This window comes from Ochotona curzoniae, unplaced genomic scaffold (genome assembly GCF_017591425.1).
Source record: "Ochotona curzoniae isolate NIBS_2020 unplaced genomic scaffold, NIBS_Ocur_1.0 contig_2754, whole genome shotgun sequence".
Taxonomy (NCBI): Eukaryota; Metazoa; Chordata; class Mammalia; order Lagomorpha; family Ochotonidae; genus Ochotona; species Ochotona curzoniae.
Window position 1 is genome coordinate 33,295,219 of NW_024465582.1, and position 25,914 is coordinate 33,321,132.

General features: G+C 43.9%; 2 protein-coding genes across 2 annotated transcripts in view; one reads left to right on the forward strand and one right to left on the reverse strand.

Moving 5' to 3' along the window:
* Window positions 1-20,050, reverse strand: part of SGTB (small glutamine rich tetratricopeptide repeat co-chaperone beta) — a 36,626-nt gene extending 16,576 nt beyond the window's left edge. The window contains exons 1-5 of the mRNA XM_040977613.1: window positions 19,875-20,050; window positions 18,688-18,807; window positions 10,399-10,502; window positions 8,849-8,918; window positions 6,650-6,749 (exon numbers count right to left, since the gene is read on the reverse strand). Coding sequence (XP_040833547.1) covers window positions 6,650-6,749; window positions 8,849-8,918; window positions 10,399-10,502; window positions 18,688-18,787 — 374 coding nt within the window. The 5' untranslated portion in view covers window positions 18,788-18,807; window positions 19,875-20,050. The remainder of the gene's footprint in view (window positions 1-6,649; window positions 6,750-8,848; window positions 8,919-10,398; window positions 10,503-18,687; window positions 18,808-19,874) is intronic.
* Window positions 20,051-20,169: 119 nt separating this feature from the next.
* NLN (neurolysin) overlaps window positions 20,170-25,914 on the forward strand; it is a 92,913-nt gene continuing 87,168 nt past the window's right edge. Inside the window, exon 1 of the mRNA XM_040977615.1 lies at window positions 20,170-20,324. Within this exon, the coding sequence (XP_040833549.1) occupies window positions 20,284-20,324 (41 nt within the window). The 5' untranslated portion in view covers window positions 20,170-20,283. The remainder of the gene's footprint in view (window positions 20,325-25,914) is intronic.

A 25,914-nucleotide genomic window follows, 5' to 3' on the forward strand; every position in this document is an offset into this window, starting at 1 on the left:
TTACGTTTATAGAAAGTAAGGCGGTAAAAAAAAAAAACCCTCACAGCTCCCATATAATTCCCATATGATGCATAACTGAATTACAGCAAAAGCCTAGTCCTTCCATTTGAAAGCTCTCACATTGATTTTGAAACAAACAACATTAAAGGTCTAGGACTATGCTAGGAATTCTGTACTGTCCTCACAATTATCCTGTAAAAGCACATTTATTAATTTATTTACTTGAGAACAACTTTACATGCAAAAGTTCACTTTCTTTCTTTTTTTTTTTTTCTTTTTTTTTCTTTTTTTTTTAATTGCATTTCATTTTGTGACATCATTTCATAGGTTCTGGGATTCCCCCAACCCTTCCCCGTGCCCTCATCCCATGGTGGATTACTCCACCTTTTTGCAGTATTACAGTTCAAATTCAGTCATGCTTCTTACATTGTAAGCATACACCATGCATAGCGTCCAGCATCTTATTGTCCAGATCAATTCAACAGTTTCTTGGGGAGATCATCTCTGGTCTAAAAGCAGAGCTGGCAGAATATTGTTCCGCCCAATTAAAAGTTATAACATAACATCAACAACAGTTTCTAACATTATGGAGTTAATTGACACGGTACTGAGTGACTGATATGTTAGAAAATGCAAGTTCTTAACCACATCCTGTGACTACTTTATTGACATTGCAATTTTATTCTAAATGCCCACAATGACCAGGGCAAGCCTAACTGACACCAGGAACTTGAAACTCAATCCATGCCTCAGGTGTACGTGGCAAAGAGTCAGCCGCTTGAGCCATTATCTGCTAATACACAGCGTGCACCTCAGCAGGAGACTGGAGGCCAGAGCGGGGCCTGGATTCACAGCCAAGTACTCCAGTGTAGAGTGTGGGTTTCCAAGCCAATGTCACACTCCGTGCCAAACACCTGCATCTAGTCATATTTTACAAGTGAGCAAATTAAGACTTGAAAAGGTTAAGCAGCTGCCCAAGTTCAAGGCTGGTGAGGGGCAGAACTGAAATTCAGCCCTGACTTTAAAAACAAATCCAACTCCATTTCCAATGAGCTGACTGGCTCTCTGCTTCTCCTCCAGCAGCATGAGAACAAAATGGTGTCTCTGTTTCTCTTTCCTCTAAGGTCATATGCTGACAGCAACCTTCCATATTATAATACCCTATTGTTTCCTGATCTCGCCTTTTGTTTCGCTCTCCAAGTACTACAACCTCTCCTGTAATTCCAGTTCCAACTGAAGATCTCCAAAGCTTACTAGGTTTTCCAGATTCTTCCCATCATAACTTCTCTCTTTACCATACATGTTTAATTCCATTTATTGCCTGAAATCATTCGAACATCCATCCCAGTAACATGAGCCTATCATGCATAAAAGTAATATGCTTAGAACTAAAGTTGGACTAAAGAAGTAACCAGGTTTGTGTAGGAATACAAGAAGTTCAACACAGCTGGTTTTTTTTTTATGTTATAAATCACTGGAAAGTATTTTCCACAAGGGCTATGCGATTCATTCTCCAATATCACTGGAGATTGCTAACATTCCTTCTATAGGCCTCCATTCATCCAATAAAACTTGGCTGGACGCCTGTAAGATGGAATGCTAAGTGCTGCAATGCACAGAAATAAATGTAAGCCACAAACTCTGCCCTTGACCTAAAGAAATAAAACAAGTATGCATGTAAGAAAAGGCAGAACCTTTGATAAACATGTTAAATATTGTGAGAAGTGTTACAAGTCTAAGGGGGCAAGAGCAGAAAATATTCATATAAACAGGTTTCAAGGAAGGGCTGGGGTTTTTCTCGTTTCTTAGCAGAACCCAAATACCAACTACCAGAAAGAAAAACAATTCTTGCTAAAAAGACAGAATTACAGAGAGAAAAGGACTGACAGAGATCTTCCATCCACTGGTTTACTCCCCAGATAATTACAACAGCTAGAGCTGGGCAGGTCTGAAGCCAGGAGCCAGGAGCTTTTCCAAATGTTCTACATAAGTACAGGGCCCAACACTTGGGCAGTTTTCTGCTCTTTTCCCAGCCCATCAGCAGGGATCTGAAATACAGCAATCAGGACCTCAACCAGCATCCATACAGGATGCCAGCACTGCAGACAGAGGCTTAAACCCACGACACCACAGCACCAGCCCCAAACAGATCATTCCCTAATTACAAAAAGTTACTTTTATGAAAATAAACTTTAGTTCATTCTAACTTTGAAAATTTATAACTCTATTTCACTCATTCATTTACTGAAGTTAAATTGTGAAAAATATTTTGACTAGAAATAAAGTTCTGGAGGCCAATGGCAAAGTTCAACAAGCTAATGCTCTACCTGCAGCCCACATGGCAGCATCCCATACGGGTGCTGATTTGTGTCCCACTGCCCACTTCCCATCCAGCTCCCTGCTTACAGCCTGGGATGGTCCAGGTCCTTGGGACCCTGAACCCACATGGGAGACCCAGACAAAGCTCCTGGCTCCTGGCTTTGGATTGGCTAAGCTCCAGCCATTGTGGCCATTTAGGGAATGAATCAGCAGATGAAAGATCTTTCTCTCTGTCTCCCCTTCTCTCTGTAAATCTGCCTTTCCAAAAATAAATAAGAAATAAAACTGGGAGCCAGCACTGACTGCGACATATCAAGTTGAGCTGCCACGTGAGACAGCATCAGCCTCTATGAGCACCGTTTTCAGTCCCAGCTGCCCCGCCTCCAATCCCACCTCCGGCTAAGGCACTTGGCAAACAGCAGAATACAGCTCAAGTGCTTGGACCACAGGGGAGATCCAGATGCAGTTCCAGGCTCCTGGGTTTGCCTGGGCCTAGTAGCAGCCATTACAGCAGTGGAAAAGTGAAGCAGCAGATGGAAGATCTGTGTCTGTCTCCCTTCTCTGTCTTTCAAGTAAGTAAGTAAATAAATCTCTGGAAAAGAAACCTGTGAAAATCAGTCTTAACTGCAAGACTGTCCTGAGCTCCCTATGTTTGACATCCAGTTGCCTAAATCATGGCTACCAGTAGCCAACTGCTGGGATACTTGTTATTGAAATATTTATAGCTGCTAGAATCTGAAGTCTTATGCAGGATTTGTACTCAATACACAAATACATTTTTCTAATTATTATATATTAAATGAAATGCTCTACTGTTGAGCTCCTCAGGGAAAAATATGCTATTTAACTGCAAAAAAAAGAGGCATAATTATCAATTGGTTTAATAAAAAGTATGTATAGGTATTATCAAGAATCTCTTTTTACATTGAAGTACTAGATATAAGACTACTTGTAAACTCTAATCTCATTAAGAATAAATTATTTAGACTCACATATTCACAGTTAAAACTACACGGCTTCCTAATACTGGTTACATTTGGTCATAATATTCTTGCAGCATTCTTCTTTGTATTATTTTAAATTAAAACAATATGCAAGGGCCTGGTACAATACGCAAGTAGCCCAGTGGCTAAAATCCTCACCTTGCATGCGCCAGGAATCCCATATGGGCGCCAGTTCTAATCCCGGCAGTTCCACTTCCCATCCAGCTCCCTGCTGGTGGCCTGGGAAAGCAGTCAAGGACGGCCCAACCAGCCATTGCGCTCACTTGGGGAGTGAATCATCGGACGGAAGATCTTCCTCTCTGTCTCTCCTGCTCTCTGTATATCTGACTTTGTAATAAAAATAAATAAATCTTTAAAAAAAAAAGAAAAACCCTCTTATGTTTCCAGCTTTTACACACATAACTATAAATTCTGGACAAAATAGAAAAAGAAAAAAGAAAAAGCCCAAACCATAACGATGACAAAGATTGAACTAATGACATATACAACAACATGGTTGAACTCAGCACTATTATATTATGTTGAGTGAAAAAAAAAGTTACACAGTAAAGTGCACATGATGCTCTCATATAAACTCTAGAAGAGACAAATACAATCTATAGTTGGAGGGGGAAACAAGGGCTTGTCTGCTGAGTTCTGCAAGCCAGCACACTTTGATGGGGACATCAGGAACTTTGCAGACACCCGATAGCAATTTTTAACATTTTGAGAAGCGTTGAAATTGCATAGGTGAGCATAGTTGCCAAAACTCAGTAACAGGAAAGATTTGAGCCTTTTGCTACATGCAAACTGACCCCATAAGGAACAAAAGTCAATAAACACTGAGTTCTAGTTTAACCTTAAGTTTGTTGCATGCTTCAGGGGCAACTGTATCCTGGTAGCTGCAAACCTGACTGGAGCTGCATCAACAGTGAGCTAAGGCCAGCATCCCATGCAGAACTCCACTTCCACTTCTGATCCAGCATCCTGCTAACCGGCACCCTGGGAGTTATCACAGATGACAATCAGTCCTTGAATTCCTCACCCCCTGAATGGAGGGAGGAGCCAATGGGATTCCGGGCTCCTGGTCCTGGCTTAGCATCCCGCTGCTGTGAGAATTTGGGGAGCAAACCAGCAGATAGATGGAAGATCGCGTTACCCTCACACCCAATGCTCTGTGTCATTCTGCCTTCTAAATGAGTAACCAAGTAAAACTTTGAAAAACATGGAATAATGAATGGAGAAAGCCACAAATAAATGACATGTGATATGCAAAATATATCAAAATATACTAGAATGTAAATACCAAAATCTAGGTGTGGAGTATGACTACTGACTGCAAATTTCAACTTAAAAATCAGGAATAAAATATTAGAGACAAAAAGTTATACAAGATCAACTCAGAACTTGAGTTATAAGACTAACTTCAGTTTCTTATTTATTTTAACGAGGTTACTAACAGACAGGTAAAGTTGATAATTGACAAAATATTTCGACCCGATGTATTTTGATCTCTGTTCACATTCCAGCCAAGGTAGAAAAACAGGCTGCTTAAATAACAAGAATACTACTGTTAATTGTGTCTAACTCGATGCTTCCTACTGCTTTACTGGTAATAACCAATTGATCTCCTCAACAGCCCTGCCAAGCCTTTGCTCTTATCTAATGCACTATAGGATAGTTCCATTGGCATATTTGTGATTGACACATGTAAGCACTTTTCTTAAGTTTGTGGGTGACATGAAGCTGAGAGAAAGAGCAAGTAGGTTATTTAACAGATTGTTTATGTAATATCTTCAAGGCAGGTAAACAACATGATATAATAAAACACAGTTCTACAGGAATAAAAAATACTGCATCTGTACCCAAAGAAATACCATTAGTGACTACACTCGTACCCAGCAGATATTTGATAAGAATGTGTCCAATAAGTGATTGAATGATAGGGCCAGGAGAATAAATGAAAAAAGACACTTTAATGAACCAAAATCAAAATATCTAAACAGCAGGCCTACGAGGCTCCTGGGCTGATCCAACCAAGGCCAGATCCCCTGCAGGAACATGTGGGAACTACATTTACTAGTAAGCTAGAATAAGTTTCAAGCAAAGCACAAAACTTAAAGTTGTACTACCTGAGGTGTACTGGCGGAAATTTTGAGAATTTAAGGTAGGGGAGGGTGGGAAATTGGGTGGGCCTTCTCCCTTAATACCCACCTTTAAACATGAAGAAAACAATATGGAAAAAATAATAGTCTTACCCACTTTCTTGTAGCCCTTGAACCTTTTTACCCTAATTAACTATGTAAAGATTGTCAAAATATAATAATAAAAAAAAAATTCAAACAGGGGTAGTGTGGAGCCTAAGGGGAGATGTCTACATTCCACTGTAGGGGGCGTGGAGTTTATCTCCAGCTCTAGATTCTGATTCCAGCTTCCTACTGGTGCAGACCCAGTGGCTCAAGGCCTTGGACTCCCACCCTCTACGGGCAAGAGCTCGGTTGGGTTTCCAGCTCCTGACCGTGCAGGCGTTGGAGAAGTCAGCAACTGGATTGGGGGCACATTGACTTTCTCTGCATGTCAAAAAAGTGAAATGTAAAGCAATTTTTTAAAAAAATCAAATGAACTCGGTAGCAAACTTCAAAACTGAAAATGCTAGCACGGAAAAGAAGAATCATGTATTCTTCAGGTTAAGAATTAGGGCCACTAGGGCCAGGCTGTCAGCCCCTGCATCCATGGGGGAGACCCCAAAGAAGCTCCTGGTTCCTGGCTTCAGCCAGGCACAATCTGGTCCATTGTAGCCATCAATGGATTTAATATCTGTATTAAATTAAAAGTGTATCAGTGGATTTAATCTGTGTGTGTGTGTGTGTGTGTGTAATGCTGCCTTTCAAAATAAAATCAATCTTTTAAAATAATTTAAACACAGATGTTTATTGTTGCTTTATACTATCCAAATGGAACAAGTTCAAAGTCCACTAGTTAGGAACAAAGTTCAATCAAGTAAATTAGGGGATATCTATCCACTTGTGCAAAACTAACACATACTAAGTGCTCCTTTCCCAGTCACAGGTATGGGTGCTGGAAATGCAAGAAAAGATAAATCGTAGTAGTGGACCAACACACACCCATCTGATTGCTTGTAAAGGTTTTGGCGAAATGAAAACATGTTTATGATACGCCTGGTGAATAAAGCTGAATTTAAAAATTGAGTCAAACAAAATGTGCTGAGGATTTTGTAACAGTAATTGCCCTCCCAAACATTTAATAACAGTAATTGCCCTGAAGGTGTAAGCAAGATTCATTCAAACGGATGAGCACGGTAGCCCCGCCACCAGGTGCCCATTTACCTGTTGCAATAATAGACGGCGTTGTTGGGGTCCAGTTCTATCGCCTGCGTGTAACAAGCCACAGCGGCAGTGTAGTTTTCTTCCTTCATGTGGTTATTGCCTAAAGCGATCAAGATGGAGAGTGAGCGCCACAGTCAGAGAAAATACAAGGTCTACCAGATGTGAAGCCCCCAACTATGTCACTTTCCAGCCACACTGTCTGTAACTTCGCCTTTCAAATATAAACAAAATTAACCCTTTGGTAAAAAGAAAAATCTGGGCCCGGTGGCGTGGCCTAGCAGCTAAAGTCCTCACCTTGAATGTGCCAGGATCCCATATGGGTGCTGGTTCTAATCCCGGCAGCCCCACTTCCCTTCCAGCTCCCTGCTTGTGGCCTGGGAAAGCAATTGAGGACGGCCCAAAGCCTTGGGACCCTGCACCCGTGTGGGAGACCTGGAAGAAATTCCTGGCTCCTGGCTTCGGATCGGCATAGCATCAGCCCTTGCGCTCACCTGGGGAGTAAATCATCAGACGGAAGATCTTCCTCTCTGTCTCTCCTCCTCTCTGTATATTTGATTTTATAATAAATAAATAAATCTTTAAAAAAAATCTGAGTGCAAAAACTTAAACTATTCCAATTAGAAACGAATGCCCATATGCACACAGAGGCCAGGACAGTCAGCTCAATGAGGCCTGCAGAGGATGTTGAGGACCACGTGAGAGGATGGTGAGCAGCACAGGTTGGACAGCTGTCCTGGTCAAGGCTTGATAGCAAGTATCTGAGCAAGTGGATACAGTAAGGTGGACTGTGTCAGCCAAGGGACCTGGGAAAGATTTCCTCAGCCTTGGAGCAATGAAACCAACAGTGTCGCATAACTAGAATGACATCAAGTGGCCGTCCCCCATCCTGGGGTGCTGATGCACTTCACCCGCTCTTCTTCCCTCCCCAACCCCGATACAGAAAAAAAAAAAAAAATTAGAAGCATTTGTCCCACCCGCTCTCCCCTACGCCTCGGCCCGCCCCACCCTGATCAGTGGTTCACACGGACACACATCCTTCTCAATGGTGCAAACAACATAAGAAATAAAATGATTTTTTTTTTAAAAGAAAGTAATCTACAAGAAATGCTTTTGCAACTATGCAGTTTAAATCCAAATTCTTTGGGGGGGGGGTATTACAACTCAGAGGACAATGAGAATCCTCCTGTTGCTTTACTTTGGATACAGCATTTGAAAATCATACTACTCTAAGATTTTAAGGCACTGTGGTAATTCCTTTTTTAGCGGAGATAGAAAATTGAAAAGTGAAATCAGTCTGGTTGTGGAAAACAGCACCACATCATATAATCCTAAAACAGTGACAAAACAGGAAAAAGAAATTCAGGCAAAGATATTGAAGACAGCATTGCCCAGGATTACAAAATTATCTGTCTAGGTAAGCAAGCCATAGTGAAGCAGAAACCCACAACACTACACAACCACTAACAACAATGATATGACTATTTATTTATAAACTTAAGAGATGCATGACCTTGCCCAAGCAACCTCTGTCCAAATGTGCCTTTTTAGGCACCACGTGACTTTTTTAAAATTCACCTATTTTCTTCAGAGTGTGAACTAAAGAAAAGGCCAGAAAAATGATTGTGTGTGTAGCTTCTAAACCAGCCTTACCCCTAATAACTCTGTTCACATAGGATGTTTTTTGTTTTTTGTTTTTTTACTCTCATTCACTGCTAAAACTAAGATGCACCCTAGAGCATCTCACTGCGGAGCTGGGAGGGCTGACCTGGTTCTCCATAGCTCAGCACAGCTGACATGATGGAAAAACTGAACAGTAATTCTTAACAGTAGCCTGTGTATTAAAATGGAAAGCTAGTCTGCCCTTAGAGAACTCACTAATGTAATCACCAAAGATGCCAGTTAGGAAGTCCTAGAGAACAAGGAGCAGACACAGTTACAAACAATTAGTGACTTGTTTTGCAAGCTTTACTTCCATCAGCTCTGTTCATCTTGAGGCAAGCCATCTCTACACTACACACAACATGTTCTGTCTTGCCAGGCTTCTTACTCATCACATTCATTTCTTTCCCAGAAGCTATAAGGCCTTGAAATAAACCAATCTCGGTGGTATAAACCAGATGCTTATCAACTGGCTGTGCTCTCTCCAGAGTTGGAAAAGAAAGCATGATTAACGAAGGAATTCTTGTCTGAAATACTCACCTTCATCTTTTAATTGATCGGCTTTTCCCACATCCTCAGGCACTGAGTTTGAGAGGGGCAGGATGTCATTCTGAAAATAAACACAGATTTATCAAATCCTTCCATTTAGCTAGTTCTCCCAGAGTACTCTAAAGAAAGAAATACTAAATTACACACATTTTTGTAACTCGTCAGTACCTCATTTCATGAAATCAAACACCTAAACATCAGTGTTAACAAGAAAATGGGGGGAAGTACTCTAAAATACTTTTTATTATAAATATGAATAAGTGGACTTTTCTAAAGGACAACAGACAACTGTGACTCTATTTTGTAAAAATGTGGTTTTTGTATATTCAAAAATCCTATTACCCATGTCATGTAGGAGTAGAAATCATTGCAGCACTGACTGTATTAGTGAAACTTTTGAAGCAGGAGTTACAAAAACGACCTAAGAGATACCTCACTAACTAAAGAGCAGTTAATAAAAAGAAAGACCTTATAATATATTACTTAAATATATACACAGAGAGAGACATTTAAAAACAAAGATTGTAAAGTATTTGGGAATAAACTATTCATTCCCTTCTTCCTATTTTTTTCATATGTTCCACATTTTAAAAGCAAGGAGCCATGGCCCACGTTAAACAAAAGGAAGAAAAGCGGGGGCTTCCTTGAAGAGCAACACAGAAAACTGTCTTAATCTCCTTATACCTTGTCGTTGATTTCATGCTTGATGAATTAATATATTACGGGATTATTCTTTATCCAGATACAAAAAGAAATTTGTATGCCAAATTAACATCTCCAATACAACTCCAAGAACTTCTTCTCGACAAGTTCTAGAAAGAGAGCCTGGCACACGCAGTCACATGTGGCTCTGTCCGCAAAGTGCATCCGTGCTGACGCCTGTGCCGTGCGTTTCCATCTCACTCCTGCGTCGCTCCTTGATACAAGAGGAAAAGAAGCCTGCGCTGCCGGAGCACAGGGCAGGGAAGGGGACAGTGAGTGCATCCTAGGCCCTGACACTCGCTGACCTTCAAAGGATTTCAAATAATCTCACAGTGCGTGTTTCCTGAGAAGGCCAGAAATTACACCCTCTCAACAGGTGCTGGGAACAGGGGCCAGACACTCCGGTTTCCACTGTAGCTTTGCACGCAGTCTCTGAACATTCCTGTGCTCTCCAGAGCCCCACCAGGGGCCAAATTGGATGAAATCTGATTCCGATAGGATGATTCATTCCAGATGAACCTTCTTGTGCGTGGCTGATTGTAGACAGTTAAACTTTTGTTTGAAAGTTACATTCCACGGTTTAGGGGAATGTCAATTCAGATGTCAGAAATCTAAAAATACTCAGCCACTGCAAAGCACTTGAGAGTCAAGTCAAACACATGATTCACTCTAGAAGGTGAAAGGATAAGGAGGCACCTGATCCGAACACCCAAAGCACACTGGGTTCTAGTTTAGATCCCAGGCTGACATCTGTATAGACTCTCCACCTCATCAATCCAGCAGCAAACTGCGGTCTCTCTGACATCACACACTCATGAGGAAAAACCACCACAACTTACCTTGCAGAAGGAATTTGTGAACATTTCTGCCAAAGGTTGTGACACTGCTAAGTGCGTATCTTCTGAGCTGATCTTAAAAACGGTCTCCAAGCACTGAATGGCAACTTAAAACAAAATTTCATAGTGCAAAAGGGTTAGCAACAATCTTTGTTTCCCCTTGCTAGGAGGGCAATCTGTGGTGATTCGGTCTTTGTAATCACAGAACATAAGGAAAACGAATTGGTTCAGCTGTACAGAGATTTCTGTTGGTAAACCAGCTGCTGAGGGAAAAATGACTTCATTTCTTATGCTTTACTGAAAGAAAAATGTTCTTCAGCACACATTACGTCATCCTGCTGCTAAAGACGACTAGAAAGGCTACTTGTGAACAGCTCAGGCCCTACCTACTGATATCTCTAATTAGCCATCAATGCCTTCAAGTCTTGAATAAATATCAAATATTATCTTTTTCAAATGCGAGCAGTGGATTCCCAATCTGATTTAAAATAACAAGAAAAACATAGTCCTGGTACACAAGAAGCAGTGAAACATGAAGCACTCAGTACTAATATGCTTAATCTTGGGTAAAAATATATCAGTTTTTTTTAAAAATCCATTCATGCATAGAAATTTTCTGAGTGCTTGCCACGTTTAAGGTGCACTCTTAAAGTGGTAGACACACAGCAGTCAGGCTAACCAAATCCCACCATCCACATGATAACGTTTATACCAAAGAGAAGGAAGGAGATGACACGATAAATAAAATGCATAACATGTTAAATGGTGAGAGGTGCCTTGGCATTTTTGGTCCATGACAAGATGATAGGTTGATGGGAACAGGGAACAAGCCGAGTGAAAAGCTGCCACAGGGGATTATGTGAGCAAGCCAGGTTGTCCTCGGATGAAAAGGCCCTGCACGCAGGATATCTAAAAGATGTGCACCTTGTGCAACGGGCAGATGAAGAGCCATCAAAGAATTCTGTGAAGGACAAGAACATAACTGTATTTATATTTAGAACTAAAAGTCTGGCAGGAATGTTGAGAATGGATGAGAGAGGGAAGTGGGATGAGAATCTGCAAGCAGAGGAGCAGGTGTTCCGCAGAGCAGTGCATCTGGGGACACCTGAATCCCACGGTGCCGTGCCCGAGTGCAAGCCCCGCTTGGCTTCCCAGTCCACCTTCCCCCTTGGTGTGCCCTAGCGGAGGCAGCAGCCAGGGCTCGAGTATCTCTGTGCCTGCTGCCCACACAGGAGATCCGGACTGCATCCCAAGTTCTTGGCTTCAGCTTGGCACAGCCCTGGCAACCAACAGAATGGAAGAAAAATTCTGCATACTTCATAGGTGGTAGGACACTAATATCCAGGATTTACAAAGAGCTTCAGAAACCCAGGGACAGAAAAAAAAAAACTGTGAAAAAATGGGCAAAGGAAATGAACAGACATTTTTCAAAAGAAGAGATTCAAATGGCTAACAGACATGAAAAGATGCTCAGGTTCCCTAGCTGTCAGGGAGATACAAATGAAAACCACGTTGAGGTACCACCTAGCTCCAATGAGATTGGCCTACATTCATAACTCAACTAACAACACCTGCTGGCGTGGATGTGGGGAGGAAGGCACCCTCCTTCACTGCTGGTGGGAGTGCAGGCTAGTACAACCACTACGGAAATCAGCATGGAGAATGCTAAGAGAACTGCAAATAAACCTGCCATATGATCCAGCTATCCTGCTCCTAGGAATATACCTAAAGGAAATGAAAACTGCATATGAGAAGGGGATCTGTAATCCTATGTTTGCAGCAGCACAATCTGTAATAGCAATGACATGGAAATAATCCAGATGCCCATCCAAAGAGGAGTGATTAAAGAAACTGTGGTTTCTTACTATTACTCCATGGACTATTACTCAGCCATTAAAAAGGATGAAATCATGCCATTTGCTGGGCCCGGTGCGGTGGCGCAGTGGTTAAGGTCCTCGCCTTGCACGCCCAGGATCCCATATTGGCACCGGTTCTATCCCGGCAGCCCCACTTCCCTTCCAGCTCCCCGCCTGTGGCCCGGGAAAGCAGTCGAGGACAGCCCAAAGCTTTGGGACCCTGCACCCGCGTGGGAGACCCGGAAGAGGCTCCTGGCTTCGGATCGGCTTGGTATCGGCCGTTGGCTCACTTGGGGAGTGAATCATCGGACGGAAGATCTTCCTCTCTGTTTCTCCTCTCTGTATATCTGCCTTTCCAATAAAAAAAAATAATAATAAAAATAAATCTTTTAAAAAAAAAAAAAGAAATCATGCCATTTGCAACTAGATGGTCTCAGCTAGAGACCATCATGCTCAGAGAAATAAGTCAATCCCAAAAGCACAAATACCATATATTCTCTCTAATATAAGGAAACCATGATCAAATTAGGCTCTTTTGCTTTCTTTACCTCACCCATGAGTTGGTTATGCAGTGGTGCATTTTTTTGACTCCATGGTGCTGTATTTTTTATTTGTTTTGTTTTTGTTAACTTCATATCTGTTGTTGACCTTATTTCATGGCTCCCCATTTAAGGGAATGCATAGTGATGGAGTAATACAAACTACCATAGACAGATGTAAATATACAATGCAGTATGCATCCCTACTTCCAAATCACAGATGGACTCCCAATGAAACTGTTGGAAGTATCTAGACAATGGGAGGTTGGACTGTCTGACATTATCTGTATCAGTGATGTTGGGGCACATTTGAATAACAGACTGGTGGAATTACAACCTGTTATGGAGGACTATACTATTGCAACAATATAGGGAAAATCAGTCGGGGTGGGAATTGGCGGGGTGGATCCCATGCCCTACATAATTGTACCATAAAATTCAAAATGAAAAAATAAATTTGAAAAAAGGCAAAAGGAATTCAGCATACATTTCTCTCAAGATTCTTATTTATCAGAGATGAAAGTATCTGATCTTTCTTTCATGAGATCACACGAGGATACAAGTCATCCATTTTGAAAGAAAGCCTGTATCTATCGATCCTCCTTTTAAATTTATCTTCTGAAAAGTAAATTATTTTATTTCCTTCACATTAGCAGAAAGCTAGAATAGGGAACAGGGCTGAGACGAACCTAGACACTGTGATACAAGATGCAGAGGCAACCAAAACAACATCTTAACCACTCTGCCAAACAACTGGCCTGATGTTCTCTTTAACATGAACCAAAGAAAAATAGGTGGATATTGAAGGAGAATCAAACAAGTGAAGAATCCTATTCAATAACAACACGGTCCATCTGTATAGCAATTTCTTCCAAAGTTCCTACATGCTAGGTTCCTGCTATTCCCTAACTCAGATTCCCTGGACAAATCTATCAAACGAGGACAAGACCTCACAGACTTAGAAAACAAAATACAAACCGACTAAGGGATACTAGCAGAATCACTGGATCCAACTCATCAGCTCAATATATGTTTATAATACTCCATTTGTCCAGCAAATTTCTAGAAAATAGAAATAGATTCCTAACTTCTTACGGCTTACCAGCCAGCGGAGGATGGAAAGGTGAACTGTAAAAAATTAAAATGTAGGGTCAAGAGGGTGGGGAATGCATAGAAAGAGCAGAGAAGCAGAATTTAGACTGAACAGAATTTAGAGTATATTGAGAAAAAGAGATTGAACAAAGATGGGGATGTTACCTATACATGGCAATCCGTTCCAAGCAGAGGAAACAGGGAAGGAAAAGCACTCGTGCACTGATGGGGAGCAAGTTAATCTGGCTGAAAGCAAACGAGAAGAGGGAAGGGTGAAGACACACAGCAGAAGTCCAAATCACAGACTCATTGAACAATGACTGGTAACCTCAGAAGTGGCTGTGAGATTTTGAGTGGAGAAAAGACAGATTCTGGTAAACTGAATTTTTTAAAGATTTATTTATTTTTATTACAAAGTCAGATATACAGAGAGGAGGAGAGACAGAGAGGAAGATCTTCCGTCCGATGATTCATTTCCCAAGTGAGCGCAAAGGCCAGTGCTGTGCTGATCCACAGCCAGGAGCCAGGAACCTCCTCCAGGTCTCCCAAACAGGTGCAGGGTCCCAAGGCTTTGGGCTGTCCTTGACTGCTTTCCCAGGCCACAAGCAGGGAGCTGAATGGGAAGTGGAGCTGCCAGGATTAGAACCAGCGCCCATATGGGCTCCCGGTGGGTTCAAGGTGAGAACTTTAGCCACTAGGCCACGTTGCCGGGCCTGGTACACTCAGTTTTAAAATCTCACTCACCGGTTATTGTGTTTGGAATAGTTGATGGTGGGGCATGAACAGAAGCAGAGACCATTAGGGCTTTTCACAGTAAAGCAGGTGAGAAATGCTTAATTCTCTCGGGCTCCTACTATTGGAGGTGGTAAGAGGTGGTCACACTGATACATATTGAAAGTATTGCTAACAAGACTTTTGAAACAATTAAGGATGGAGTGTGACAGAGAGAAGAGTCCAGAATTATACCCAAGTTTTTGGCCTGAGCAACAGAAAATCTGGAGTTGCTACCAACGGAGAAGGGGAAGTTGCAGCAACAGATTTTGGGTGGGAGGATTAGGAGTTCATTTTTGGCAATGTTAAATATGAGATGCTTGTTAGACAAGCAAGTTGAGCTATCTTACAGATGATTGCCTATACAAGTCAGGAGTTCAGAAGGTCTGGGCTGAAGGTATACATGTGAGAAATGTCAGCATACAAATAAGAGGTATGAAAGGCAAAGAAGACGAGTGATACCACCAAAGAACTGAGTGTAGATAGTGAGAAGTAGGTTGTGGGTACCCAATTCAGGGAAAAGAAGAGACATTGGCTAAGGAAACAGAAGAGGAATGGATAATGAGCTTAGAAGATAGCCAAGAGAGTTTGAGGCATCCAGAAACCTAAGTATATAAAAAGAGGGGGAAATGACAGTGAGAATCAACTCTGAAAATGGTAGTCAGAATAAGCACGAACCACATGGAACCAAACGGCACAGAAATTTCTGATGACCTTAACAAGAGACGTATAGATATAGAGAGAGCAGCAAAAAGCTAACTGAGTGGATTCAAGAAAGAACAGGAAATACACTAGAGAAAGCATTATTGGCCAAAAGAGTGGCTGCAAAGCAAGACAGAGGCAGGAACATAATGGGTGCTGCTCCTGGTGGGAGGATGGATGGGCAGCGGAAGTTGGTGAAAGCTGTTTTCTTATCATTTCAGTGTTCTTGGTGGAGGAGAAAGAAAGGTCATCAGCAAACAATGAGGACCAGAGAGGCTGGGAATGGAGAAGACATGAGAAATCATTAAGACGATTATCTAGGGGAGTAAACTGCGTTTGTCAAAAAGACAGTATGTGGCAGGATTAAGATTGTACCTGTGATCATAGGCATGATTTTGAAGTGGGGCAGTCAGCAAAGCTGTATGTTTTGCTCCATCTGTATATGGCCACACAATTGCAGGCAAAGAGGGGGTAGAGCTGGATCTAGATAAAGTTAGGATTTAGCAAGGAGAAAGAAATACCAGGGGAAGATCATAGCAATCAAGTATAGTATTTCAAAATCCCTTGGGCAGACACGGTGGCGCAACCGGCTATTTCTCTGTTTGCAAGCACAGTATCCAGTATGGGTGCTGGTTTGTGTCCTAGCTACTATACTTTTTCTTCAGCTCCCTGCTTATGACCTTGGAAAACAGAGAAGGATGGACCAAAGTCTTGGGATCCTGCATCCACGTGGGAAATCTGAAAGAAAATCTTGGCTCCTAGCTTTGGATTGGCTCAGCTCCAGCCATTGCAGCCTCTTGGGGAGTAAACCAGTAGACAGAAGATCTTTCTCTCTGTATCTCTTCTCTGTAAAATCTGCTTTTATAATAAAAATAAATATATCTGTAAATAAATGAAAGATTTCTCTGCCCTTCAAGTAGATGAAAATAACTATTTAAAAACAAGACCCAACAAAGATTGGTGTGCTTTTGAAAATATAGATGACTATAGATACAGGACGAGTGATAACAGGGATGATTTAAATATTTGTTGGGGTATGAAATTTTGATGAAGTGAGCTGGAGAGCCAGGCTGTGTGTAATTCTGATAACAATGTCAAGGGAAGGAGTTGTCAATCTCAGCCTTCTGATGTTTTGAAATAGGTAATTCTGTACTGCCATCTCCATGAGGGCACTGCCATCTCCACGAGGACACAGCCATCTCCATGAGGGCACTGCCATCTCCACAAGGGCACTGGCATCTCCATGAGGGCACTACCATCTTCACAAGAGCACTGCCATCTCCATGAGGGTACCACCATCTCTATGAGGGCACTGCCATCTCCATGAGGGCACTGCCATCTCTATGAGGGCACTGCCATCTCCACGAGGGTACTGCCATCTGCATGAGGGTACTGCCATCTCCATGAGGGTGCTGCCATTTCCACGAGGGTACTGCCATCTACCTGAGGGTACTGCCATCTCCACGAGGGTACTGCCATCTCCATGAGGGCACTACCATCTCCACGAGGGCACTGCCATCTCCACGAGGGTACTGCCATCTCTACGAGGGCACAGCCATCTCCATGAGGGCACTGCCATCTCCACAAGGGCACTGGCATCTCCATGAGGGCACTACCATCTCCACAAGGGCACTGCCATCTCCATGAGGGAACCACCATCTCCATGACAGCACTGCCATCTCCATGAGGGCACTGCCATCTCCAGGCATGTACCGCCATCTCCATGAGGGCACTGCCATCTCCAGGCATGTACCGCCATCTCCATGAGGGCACTGCCATCTCCATGAGGGCACTGCCATCTCCAGGAGGATATGGCAGTCTCCAGGAATTAGGCCTGGAGAGGTACTAGAGGCAATGACATGAGCAAGAACCTCAACATTCACAAAAGAAGCAGATGTCAGATCAGGGCAGCCACTAAGAGGGGTACATGACATCATCTGAAAACAAGACTCCAAGCTGGCACTGTGCCGGCTTCCCACCAGTGTTTTTTTTTAAATGTCTAGAAGGTGGGCAGACACCTCCACATGATTTCATGTTCAATTAAATTAGAAACACAGAGTCAAAAATAGTGGTCAGTTGAAAACAATTGGCTCTATTTCTGACTGCCATATATAACAAACAGATGAAGGCCCATGTTTCTGGCTGAATACCATCCTAAAAATAGGACATAACATCTTGGTTAAAATAAAAATCTCTAAATTTGCTGTCTTGTCCTTAAAAGTATCACACTGTGTTTGACTAGGGGGAAAAATATCATGAAAAGATTTTTATCTACTTGGTACAGATCAGTCATAACCAATATTTTCCATATTTAAGCAGTCATCTTTGTCTTCACACATCAAGGAGGACAAAAAGACCATAAGATTACATGGATGGAATGCAATGGTTTCCAACTGTGGCTCACCTGCTCCTCTCACTGCTACCTGAAAAGACACCTTCGCAGACCGCAAGCAGACTGAGAGCAAATGCCCAATTGGCACTTCCACCCCCAAAAGCAAATAATTCAGGAAAATGCCCACTGAAATGAATAGATGAGTCCAACTTAGCAAGGGAAGCAGCTTCAAGATGCGCAATACAAACTGGCTGAGTTCTCCCCAGCCCACTCTCACAGCAGTAACAAGGTCTTCAGGTCATGGGGAAGCCAGGCTCCCTGAACCTTCACAAGCCCATCTGCAGAATCCTCTGTACACTCAGGCTGAATTTAAATTCTAGCATGCATAAACATGAAGTCCAAAAATGGTGTCAAGGAAATTCATGACGCCACCACCCAAATCCCACTCAGCCCTACAGATTACCGAATCCCACATTAAGATCTCACTGGAAACAAGGGCGAAATCCTCTCTTGGCAAGGGCCCCAAATAGGCAGTTTTCAGAGCACACCAGTGGTAAAATTAGACTTTTGCATAGCACTTCACACTGATGGGGTATTTTCATGTGTTATTTCTATCATGGATACTGTCCTGTTAGGAAAAGATGGGAAGAGTAAGAACCAGGATTCCAGCCTCCGCTTTGTCTCATACTGGTTTTGGTGTTGCTTAACCTGCCTGGCTTCATTTTCCCGCGAGCTAAGTAGAGAAAGCACTAACTTGGCTGCTGTCAGGGACAAACTGCCAACAACATGAGCAGCATGGTTTGGGCCCATAGTAATTGCTTGATAATAAACTACTCTTTTTGTTTTACTGTTAATAAAGGCATCCAAAGCACGTTTCCGAGAAGAGAAATTAGAAAACCTCTCTTCTTGAAAGATCAATGGAGTATTCAATTTTGTTACAATAGGTGTAATGTTATTTTAGCCTTTATAACTCAAAGGAGGGGAAATAACAGGGACACACCTTCCAAACTTTCCTGTTCATCAGAAGTATAAGCTTCCATCTGACTCTGTTCCCGTAAGAAACGAATAATTGCATAAACCAGGTGCTGGACAGTTGACATTCTTGACTCACAACTTTCTCCTGGATATGAAAAATAAAAAGTTATTATAAATAATCAGGAGGGTTATGCATCACAAAGGCAACCAATAACAATCAAAATTTATCGTGAAAGTAAAAAAAAACCAAGCAATAATACTTATTTATAAAGTCAGCGGAGTACAATGTGTTTCTATGGTCATTTATTTCATATTTTCATTCATACTCATTAGGTTTATGAAACTTAAATCTAACATAAACAGTCCCTCCCAGACATACTTTCACTGGCTACTCCATGACAAGGTAATAGCACAGATGGTTCAGAATCAGACTAGGACGGGGATGCAAACTCACATATATACCCCCCAAAGGCCTCCGTCCTCGGTTGAGGGAGACTTCTGAGTGCTGACTCAGAGACTCCTCAAGACCATCTTCATGAGGTTTATTTTTTTTTTTAACTGCACTGATCATTCACGCAGCACCTACTTGATAGGTTGTGAGTTATCTGCTGAGGAAACACATCCACAAAAGGGTGTTGGGCACTGGCTGTCGTTCTGAATTTAAAAAATGGCATTTCCATTCAGCCAACAGACGCGCCGGTCACTCACTGCCCACTGACCTGAGTGGTCTGTAGGGCTGTGCTCTCGGGGTGCTCATTCACGCCGGAACCACTGTCCAGACGGCGGCGCAGAGCCAGCTCAGGCTTATTTCCACTAAATCGCATCAGCGCTCCATCTGTTTGCTCCCCAGGCTCCCTAACCCAAAGCCAGGGTGTGGTACCCGCCGTCAGGATGTTTATTATTTGTATACTTAGGTTACAGGAGAGCGCGCTCTCTAGGCCTTGGGTTATTCCAAGTGCGAAACGAGGCCCCAGAGCAGAAGGTGGCAAACTGAACACGGAGGTGGGGGTGGAGGGCCAGCAGGGGTGCAGGCTCCTCCAGGCTTCTCCCCGCTTCCTCTCCCCAGAACACATCGGCCTCCCCCTCGGTGCCGCCTTCCCTCCAGGGCCCTGGTCTCTCCCAGAGCCCTGACGGGTTCTGTAGCAGGTGCAAGGCGCAGGCCTCCGTCTGGGGCGGCCGGAGACGCACCCTTCCCAGACAGGAACCCCTTACCAAGCAAGAGGATGCGAAATGACGGCTGCGGGCCCGAGGGCGTCTGGAAGCCGGTCCGCCTGTGCGCTGGTTCTCAGGGCTTGAGCGTGGCTCAGGATCCCAGTGCCACCAGCGCCTGCCCAAACTTCCCCGGCTCCCACGCCGCCGCCCCCTCAGCCCACCCGGCTGCGTGTCTCGCTCGGGGGATGCAGGGCTCCAGCAGGCCCGCCCCTGGGGCGGAGCAGGATGCGCGCGGGGCCGGACTCGGGGCGGAGCTCGGGGCGGGACCCAAGTGGACGACGGACGGTGTGAGGCTGCCGCACGTGGGAGGGGACCGGCAGGGCCTCGCGTCGCCGTGCTCCCGGCTGTGGCCTCCGGTGCCCGGCGCCCGGACTCCGCCGTCGGCCTCCCTGACCAGGACGGCGCTCCCATGATCGTCCGGTGCCTTTCGGCTGTGCGAGGCCTCCACAGGTACCTCCTCAGGCGGGTTAACCTTGACGATGGGCAGGGGCTAGGTGTGGCGCCTGGACAACGCCGCGCCTTGCGGCCCGGCCTTTCCCGACCGCAGCCTGGCGCCCCTCCGCGCGGCCTGCGTGGTCCACCCTGAGCGGCGCCTGGCGCGGCCGACTGGCCACCTTTTCCTCCTCGGCTCCCTCGGGAGGGCCTCCTGCGTTCCCTTTGTTTGGCTGTGCTTCCGCCGCCTCTAGCCAGGACTGTGGTGACAGACCCGGGCCAAAACGAGCGCAGCAGAGAGCGGGTCCGCGTGGGGAAATCCTTGGCACCCATGCTGAGCTGTCCTTAAAGGTGCCGCGGCTGGAGGCTCGGGAAGGAGCAGTTCCTCTCTTTGCGCCTGGCCCGCATCATTGGCATTCCGATCCTTTAACTGCCATGCTACTAGCAAACCCTTTCGCGTGTTTCCGTCCGTGCTTCCGAACAGCCCTTTTCTTTTCCTTCTCATAAAAGGAAGCTCTTGTCTGTTGCTGAAGCAAATTGACTTGGCCCCAACTGGGGGAAAAAAAACAATGCTTGCTTGGATGCGCTTTGGGGAGCATCTCCCGCGGCTGGTTCTTGGTTTGCTTTCAGCTGCTGCAGCCACACCCCTCTCTGCCCTGGACCCGGAGCAAGGTGCTGAGGGAATTGCTTTGCAGGGATGTAGTGGTTTTCAGAGACAATGCCGCCTCCACCCTTGCTTTCCAAACCAGCCCTCAACTGTCAGTCCGAAGGAAGATTCAGCCAGAAAAAAGAGAGTGTATGTGTAAGTTGCATGGCATCAATGGGAGATAGCCGCGTTTGCATCTATTACTTTGTTCTGCTCGGACCTGCCCCCTCTTCTCTGTGGAGTTCTGTGTGGCGCTGGTCTAGCCTTCTACCAGGGTCGGTGGTAATTCCCAGGAGGTGCCATGCTGATTGGGACCTTACTGTAGGCTCCCCTCGCCCTCATTCCCCGCCCCTCCGCACCTCGTATCTCCCCACCTCCCCCTGCAAGAGGTGTACCTGCCATTAAAGTCACACCAGCCTGGGCGCTCCTCCAGTAACACACGTGGGAGAAGAGACAAAATCCTCACGGGAAACAGCATTTCTCAAATGTTTCACTCTCAACACCCTTTACCTCTCAAAAATGGAAGGACTGAAGAGTTGTTTGTTTCTGGGGCTTTTAGCTGCTTGCATTTGCCCTCTCAAAAAGTCAAACTGGGAACTTTGAAAACATTTACTAGTTTACTTATGAAATAGTAATAAAGCCATTGCATCTGAATGCAAAACAGTTATTTTCCAGCTGCTCTTCTACCAATCAAGAATAACATTGGCATGGCAGTTTTTCATTGCTTTTTTTTTTCGGGAAAAAAAATGTGGTAAGATAAAACAAAAATTTCCCATTTTCATCATTTTTAATGAATTGATAATTTGAAATGCAGAGAGGACAGCATCCACTGCTGGCACAAGCTGCACCCAGCACCCTGGAACTCCGTCCAGTGACCCACGTGCATGGCAGAGACTCCTGCAGGTGCTCAGCAGTGGGGAGCTGCAACAGAGCCCTGTGACAGTGCTGCCTGAAGCGCTGGCCACACTCCTGCCCCGTTTTAATCATTTTAAAGCAGGAATGCAACTCAGGGCCGTCAGGTGCATTTGCATTCTTGTGCAGGCGTCACTGCCGTCCGCCTCCCGATTTCTCTCATCGTTGCAGGCTCAGTCTCTGTGGCCACTGCAGAACCGATGCCCGTTACAGCCAGCCAAGGCCTTGGTAACCACGAATTTCTTTGTCCCTATGAATGTGACTAATCCAGGTCCCTCATATGATTGGAATTATGCAGCATTTATTCTTTTGCACCTGGCTCATCTCATTTAGCAACGTGTTTGTAAGGCAGATTGACTCTGAGGCACGTGACAGACTGCTTTTTATGCACTCATACTTCGCTTTGCGTATGTGTCACCTGCCATTCATTCATCTGGTTGCTCCCACTGTTGTGAGTGATCCTGCTCTGATGATCAGTGGGCAAATAGGAAGGTGTTAGAAAGAGATGTGAGAAACGGAATTAAAAGCTAACGATTTGGGTGCAAAACTTGTTCAAGTCCACGAATATTCATCATACCTGTTCAAGTTTGTGCTTTGTGTTCAAAACATTCGTGGAAAAATACGTATTATGAAAAAGCTATGCATAGATTTAAAAACATTTTTGCACCAAAATAAACATCTTTTAATTTCACGTGTCCGTAAACTTTTTCAAACACACTTAGACGATTTAAAGTGGGGACTGATGCATCCTATGGTGATTTTATCTTTAATTTTTTTTTTTTAAATGGAAGAAGGAAAAGCTTTTTTTTAAGACTTAATCGTTTTTATTTGAGAAGCTTATTTACGGAGAGAGAGGAGATTCTTCATCCAGCCGTTCATTTCCCAGATGGCCACAATGACTGGAGCTGAGTAAATCCGAAGCTGGGAACTTCTGGGCTTACCGTACGGTACTGCATGGATAAGGGGCCCAAACACTGGGTTTTCCTGGTCCCTAAGCAGGGACCTGGATGGGGAGAGGAGCAACCAGAACACCAACTGGCACCCATGTGGGTTGCCGGCACTGCAGGAGGAGCCTTAGCGTACTACACCACAGTGCTGGCCTCTGGTCTTTAATTTTTTGAGGAACCATCACACTGTTTTGTACAGCAGCTGTGCTGTGGGACATTAGCATTATTGTATAAGCATTTCAGTTTTTTCACACCCTCACTGCTTATTTTTTGGAATTTTGAAAATAGTAATCCTAGGAGTGTTGATGTGTGATGGAATAGCAGGTAACTGGATTCTTATATCTGTTTCTGCATTGAATGTGCTGCACTGTTTTCGTTTTCTTTAGGAAAATGGTGAAGACCCCATCTTACACTCACCTAGCTGTGAAGAAGGGAAGCTTTAATATCCTCTTACAGATAATCAAGAATATTCGTTGGGCCTGGCACTGTGGCCTAGTGGCTAGAGTCCTCGCCTTGAATGCCCCAGGATCCCATATGGGGGCCGGTTCTAATCCCAGCAGCCCGCTTCTCATCCAGCTCACTGCTTGTGGTCTGGGAAAGCAGTCGAGGATGGCTCAAAGCTTTGGGATCCTGCACCCATGTGGGAGACCTGTAGGAGGATCTGGGCTCCTGGCTTCAGATCGGCGCAGCACCACCTGTTGTGGTCACTTGGGGAGTGAATCATTGGACGGGGGATATTTCTCACTGTTCCTCCTCCTCTATATATATATATCTGACTTTACAATGAAAATAAATAAATCTAAAATAAAATTTTTAAAAAGCAACAAGAATATTCATTGATGCAACACCAAAGTTTGATAAATGATTTTTTTTTTTTTTAGATTTATCTACTTCCTTTACTGGAAAGGCAGATGTACGTAGAGACAGATCTTCCATCTGCTGGTCTATTCCCCATGCAGCCACAATGGCTGAAGCTGACCCGATCCAAAGCCAGGAGCCAAGAACCTCCTTCAGGCTTCCCCTGCTTGTGTAGGGTCCCAAAAGCCTGGACCATCCTCCACTGCCCTTCCAGGGCACAAGCAGGGAGCCAGATGTTAAGTGGAGCAGCCAGGACACAAACCAATGCCCAAATGGGACCCCTGCACATGCAAGGCAAGGATTCAGCCACCACACCATCACGTCTGGCCCAACAAACGATAATTTTTAAAAAGTAGTTACACAGTAGCATCTGGAACTGCAAGCGTAGCTTTTTTTTTTTTTTTAAATATTTGTTCATTTTTATTTAGAAAAGAGATTTAGAGAGTGAAGGAGAAACAGAAAGATCTTCCATCGGGTAGTTCACTCCCCGAATGGCTGCAGTGTCAGGAGCTGAGCCTATCCAAAGCCAAGAGCCAAGCTCACTGTGGGTCTCACGTGTGCGCAGGGTCGCAGGATTTGGGTCTTCCGCTGCTGCTTTTCTTGTCCATAAGCAGGGAGCTGGATTGGAAAGGAGCAGCTGAGCACAAACACTCATATGGGCGCTAACAGTTGCGGGTGAAGGGTTAGCCTATTGTTCCTTTCTTAAAATCCGTTGGTATATCTTCGTGTGATTTTGCAACATCAAGCAAAAGTTAGTTGGGAATTAGGACTTAATGTGTTACATAAGTTTTAATAATATTTCCCAATGACATATTTCATTATACAGTGCCAGACAATTTCATTCCTCAATGTCGTTATCCATCTAACCAGAAAACTCTGTCAGGAGGCTGTCCATCTCAGGGTAACAAATGCAGTTTTCAAAAATCCGATTTTCATTTGAAAGCTGGGATTTTTATCACTGGCCACATATATTATCAGTTGTTTTCCTGCACGTTACAGTCTCACTTTGTTATATTTTGGACAATTTCTGGCAGGTACTTAACTGAATAATCTTGGTTTGTCCAGTAGTAATTTTTTTCAAGTGAAAATAGAGATCCTGGGGTTGGACATTTGGTGTGGCATGAGATGGCCTCACCTGTGATAGGGTCTGTGTTCACGTCCCATTGTGATGTTAACGTCACCATCTTGCTTATGTGTGCGCAGGCAGGCTGCAGGTGATGGATATGGGAGCTTGGTACCACGTGAGCATCCGAGGTTGAGTTCCTAGCTCCTGGCTCTAGCCTGGTTCAGCCCTAGCTGTAGCAGGCACTTAACTCACAGTGGAGAGAGCCCTCTCTTTCTGTCCCTCTGCGTTTCAAATTAAATAAGTACATGTATTTATGAAAAGCAGAATGACAGAGAGCTCTCATCCCCGGGGCTTCTTTTTTTGGGGGGGGAGGATCTGCTTACCCCTTCCCAAGGCAAATTGGCAGGCGGAGCAGTGATGGGAATGTCTGTCACTGCCTTGGATCTCGCTCAGCTTCCTTATTTTGTAAAATGGGAAAGACTAGGGTAAGGTGATATCTAAGGTTTCTTTCAGCTCTGTGTTGCCACAGCAATGAGACCGAGAAAACTCCACCTCCTGGCTCCATCAGATTGTACGGCACGTGAGCCAAGCAAAATCTATTTTATATTATAAACAGAGGAATAGCTGATGGGTCAAAGGAACGTAGGAGAAGGATTATTCAGTAGAATTTATCCCAAATTACACCAGCCCTGGTTTCCTCTTTGAATGATAACAAAATAGCTTGTTTCTACAACTGTGACAGCAATTTGTATTCATTATATGAAACTTGAGAAAATAATGACTAGTGAAGGAAACTATTAGAAATGTCCCCAATCCATCCATCTACTTGAGCCAGTTGTTAAGAGCTTCCAGCGTCTGTTTTTAGAGCAAATATGAAATTGGTGATTGCCATTCTTGTATTCACAATGTAATATAATATAAACATTCTCCGTAGCATTAGAGATGTATCTAATTTGACTTATCCCTGCCTTTGGACATGTGAGCTGGTTCTAGCTTCTTGCTGTTACATATTTGAATAAACTGTATTAGATTAATTTTTTTATTAAGTCATTTTCATCATACTTAGTATAAAGTTCTTAGAAATTGAATCTGTACATCCAAGGACATTCAGGTCTTTCAGGCCTTTACACATGTATTATTTTATATTTTTAAAGATGTAGTTATTTATTTGAAAGGCAG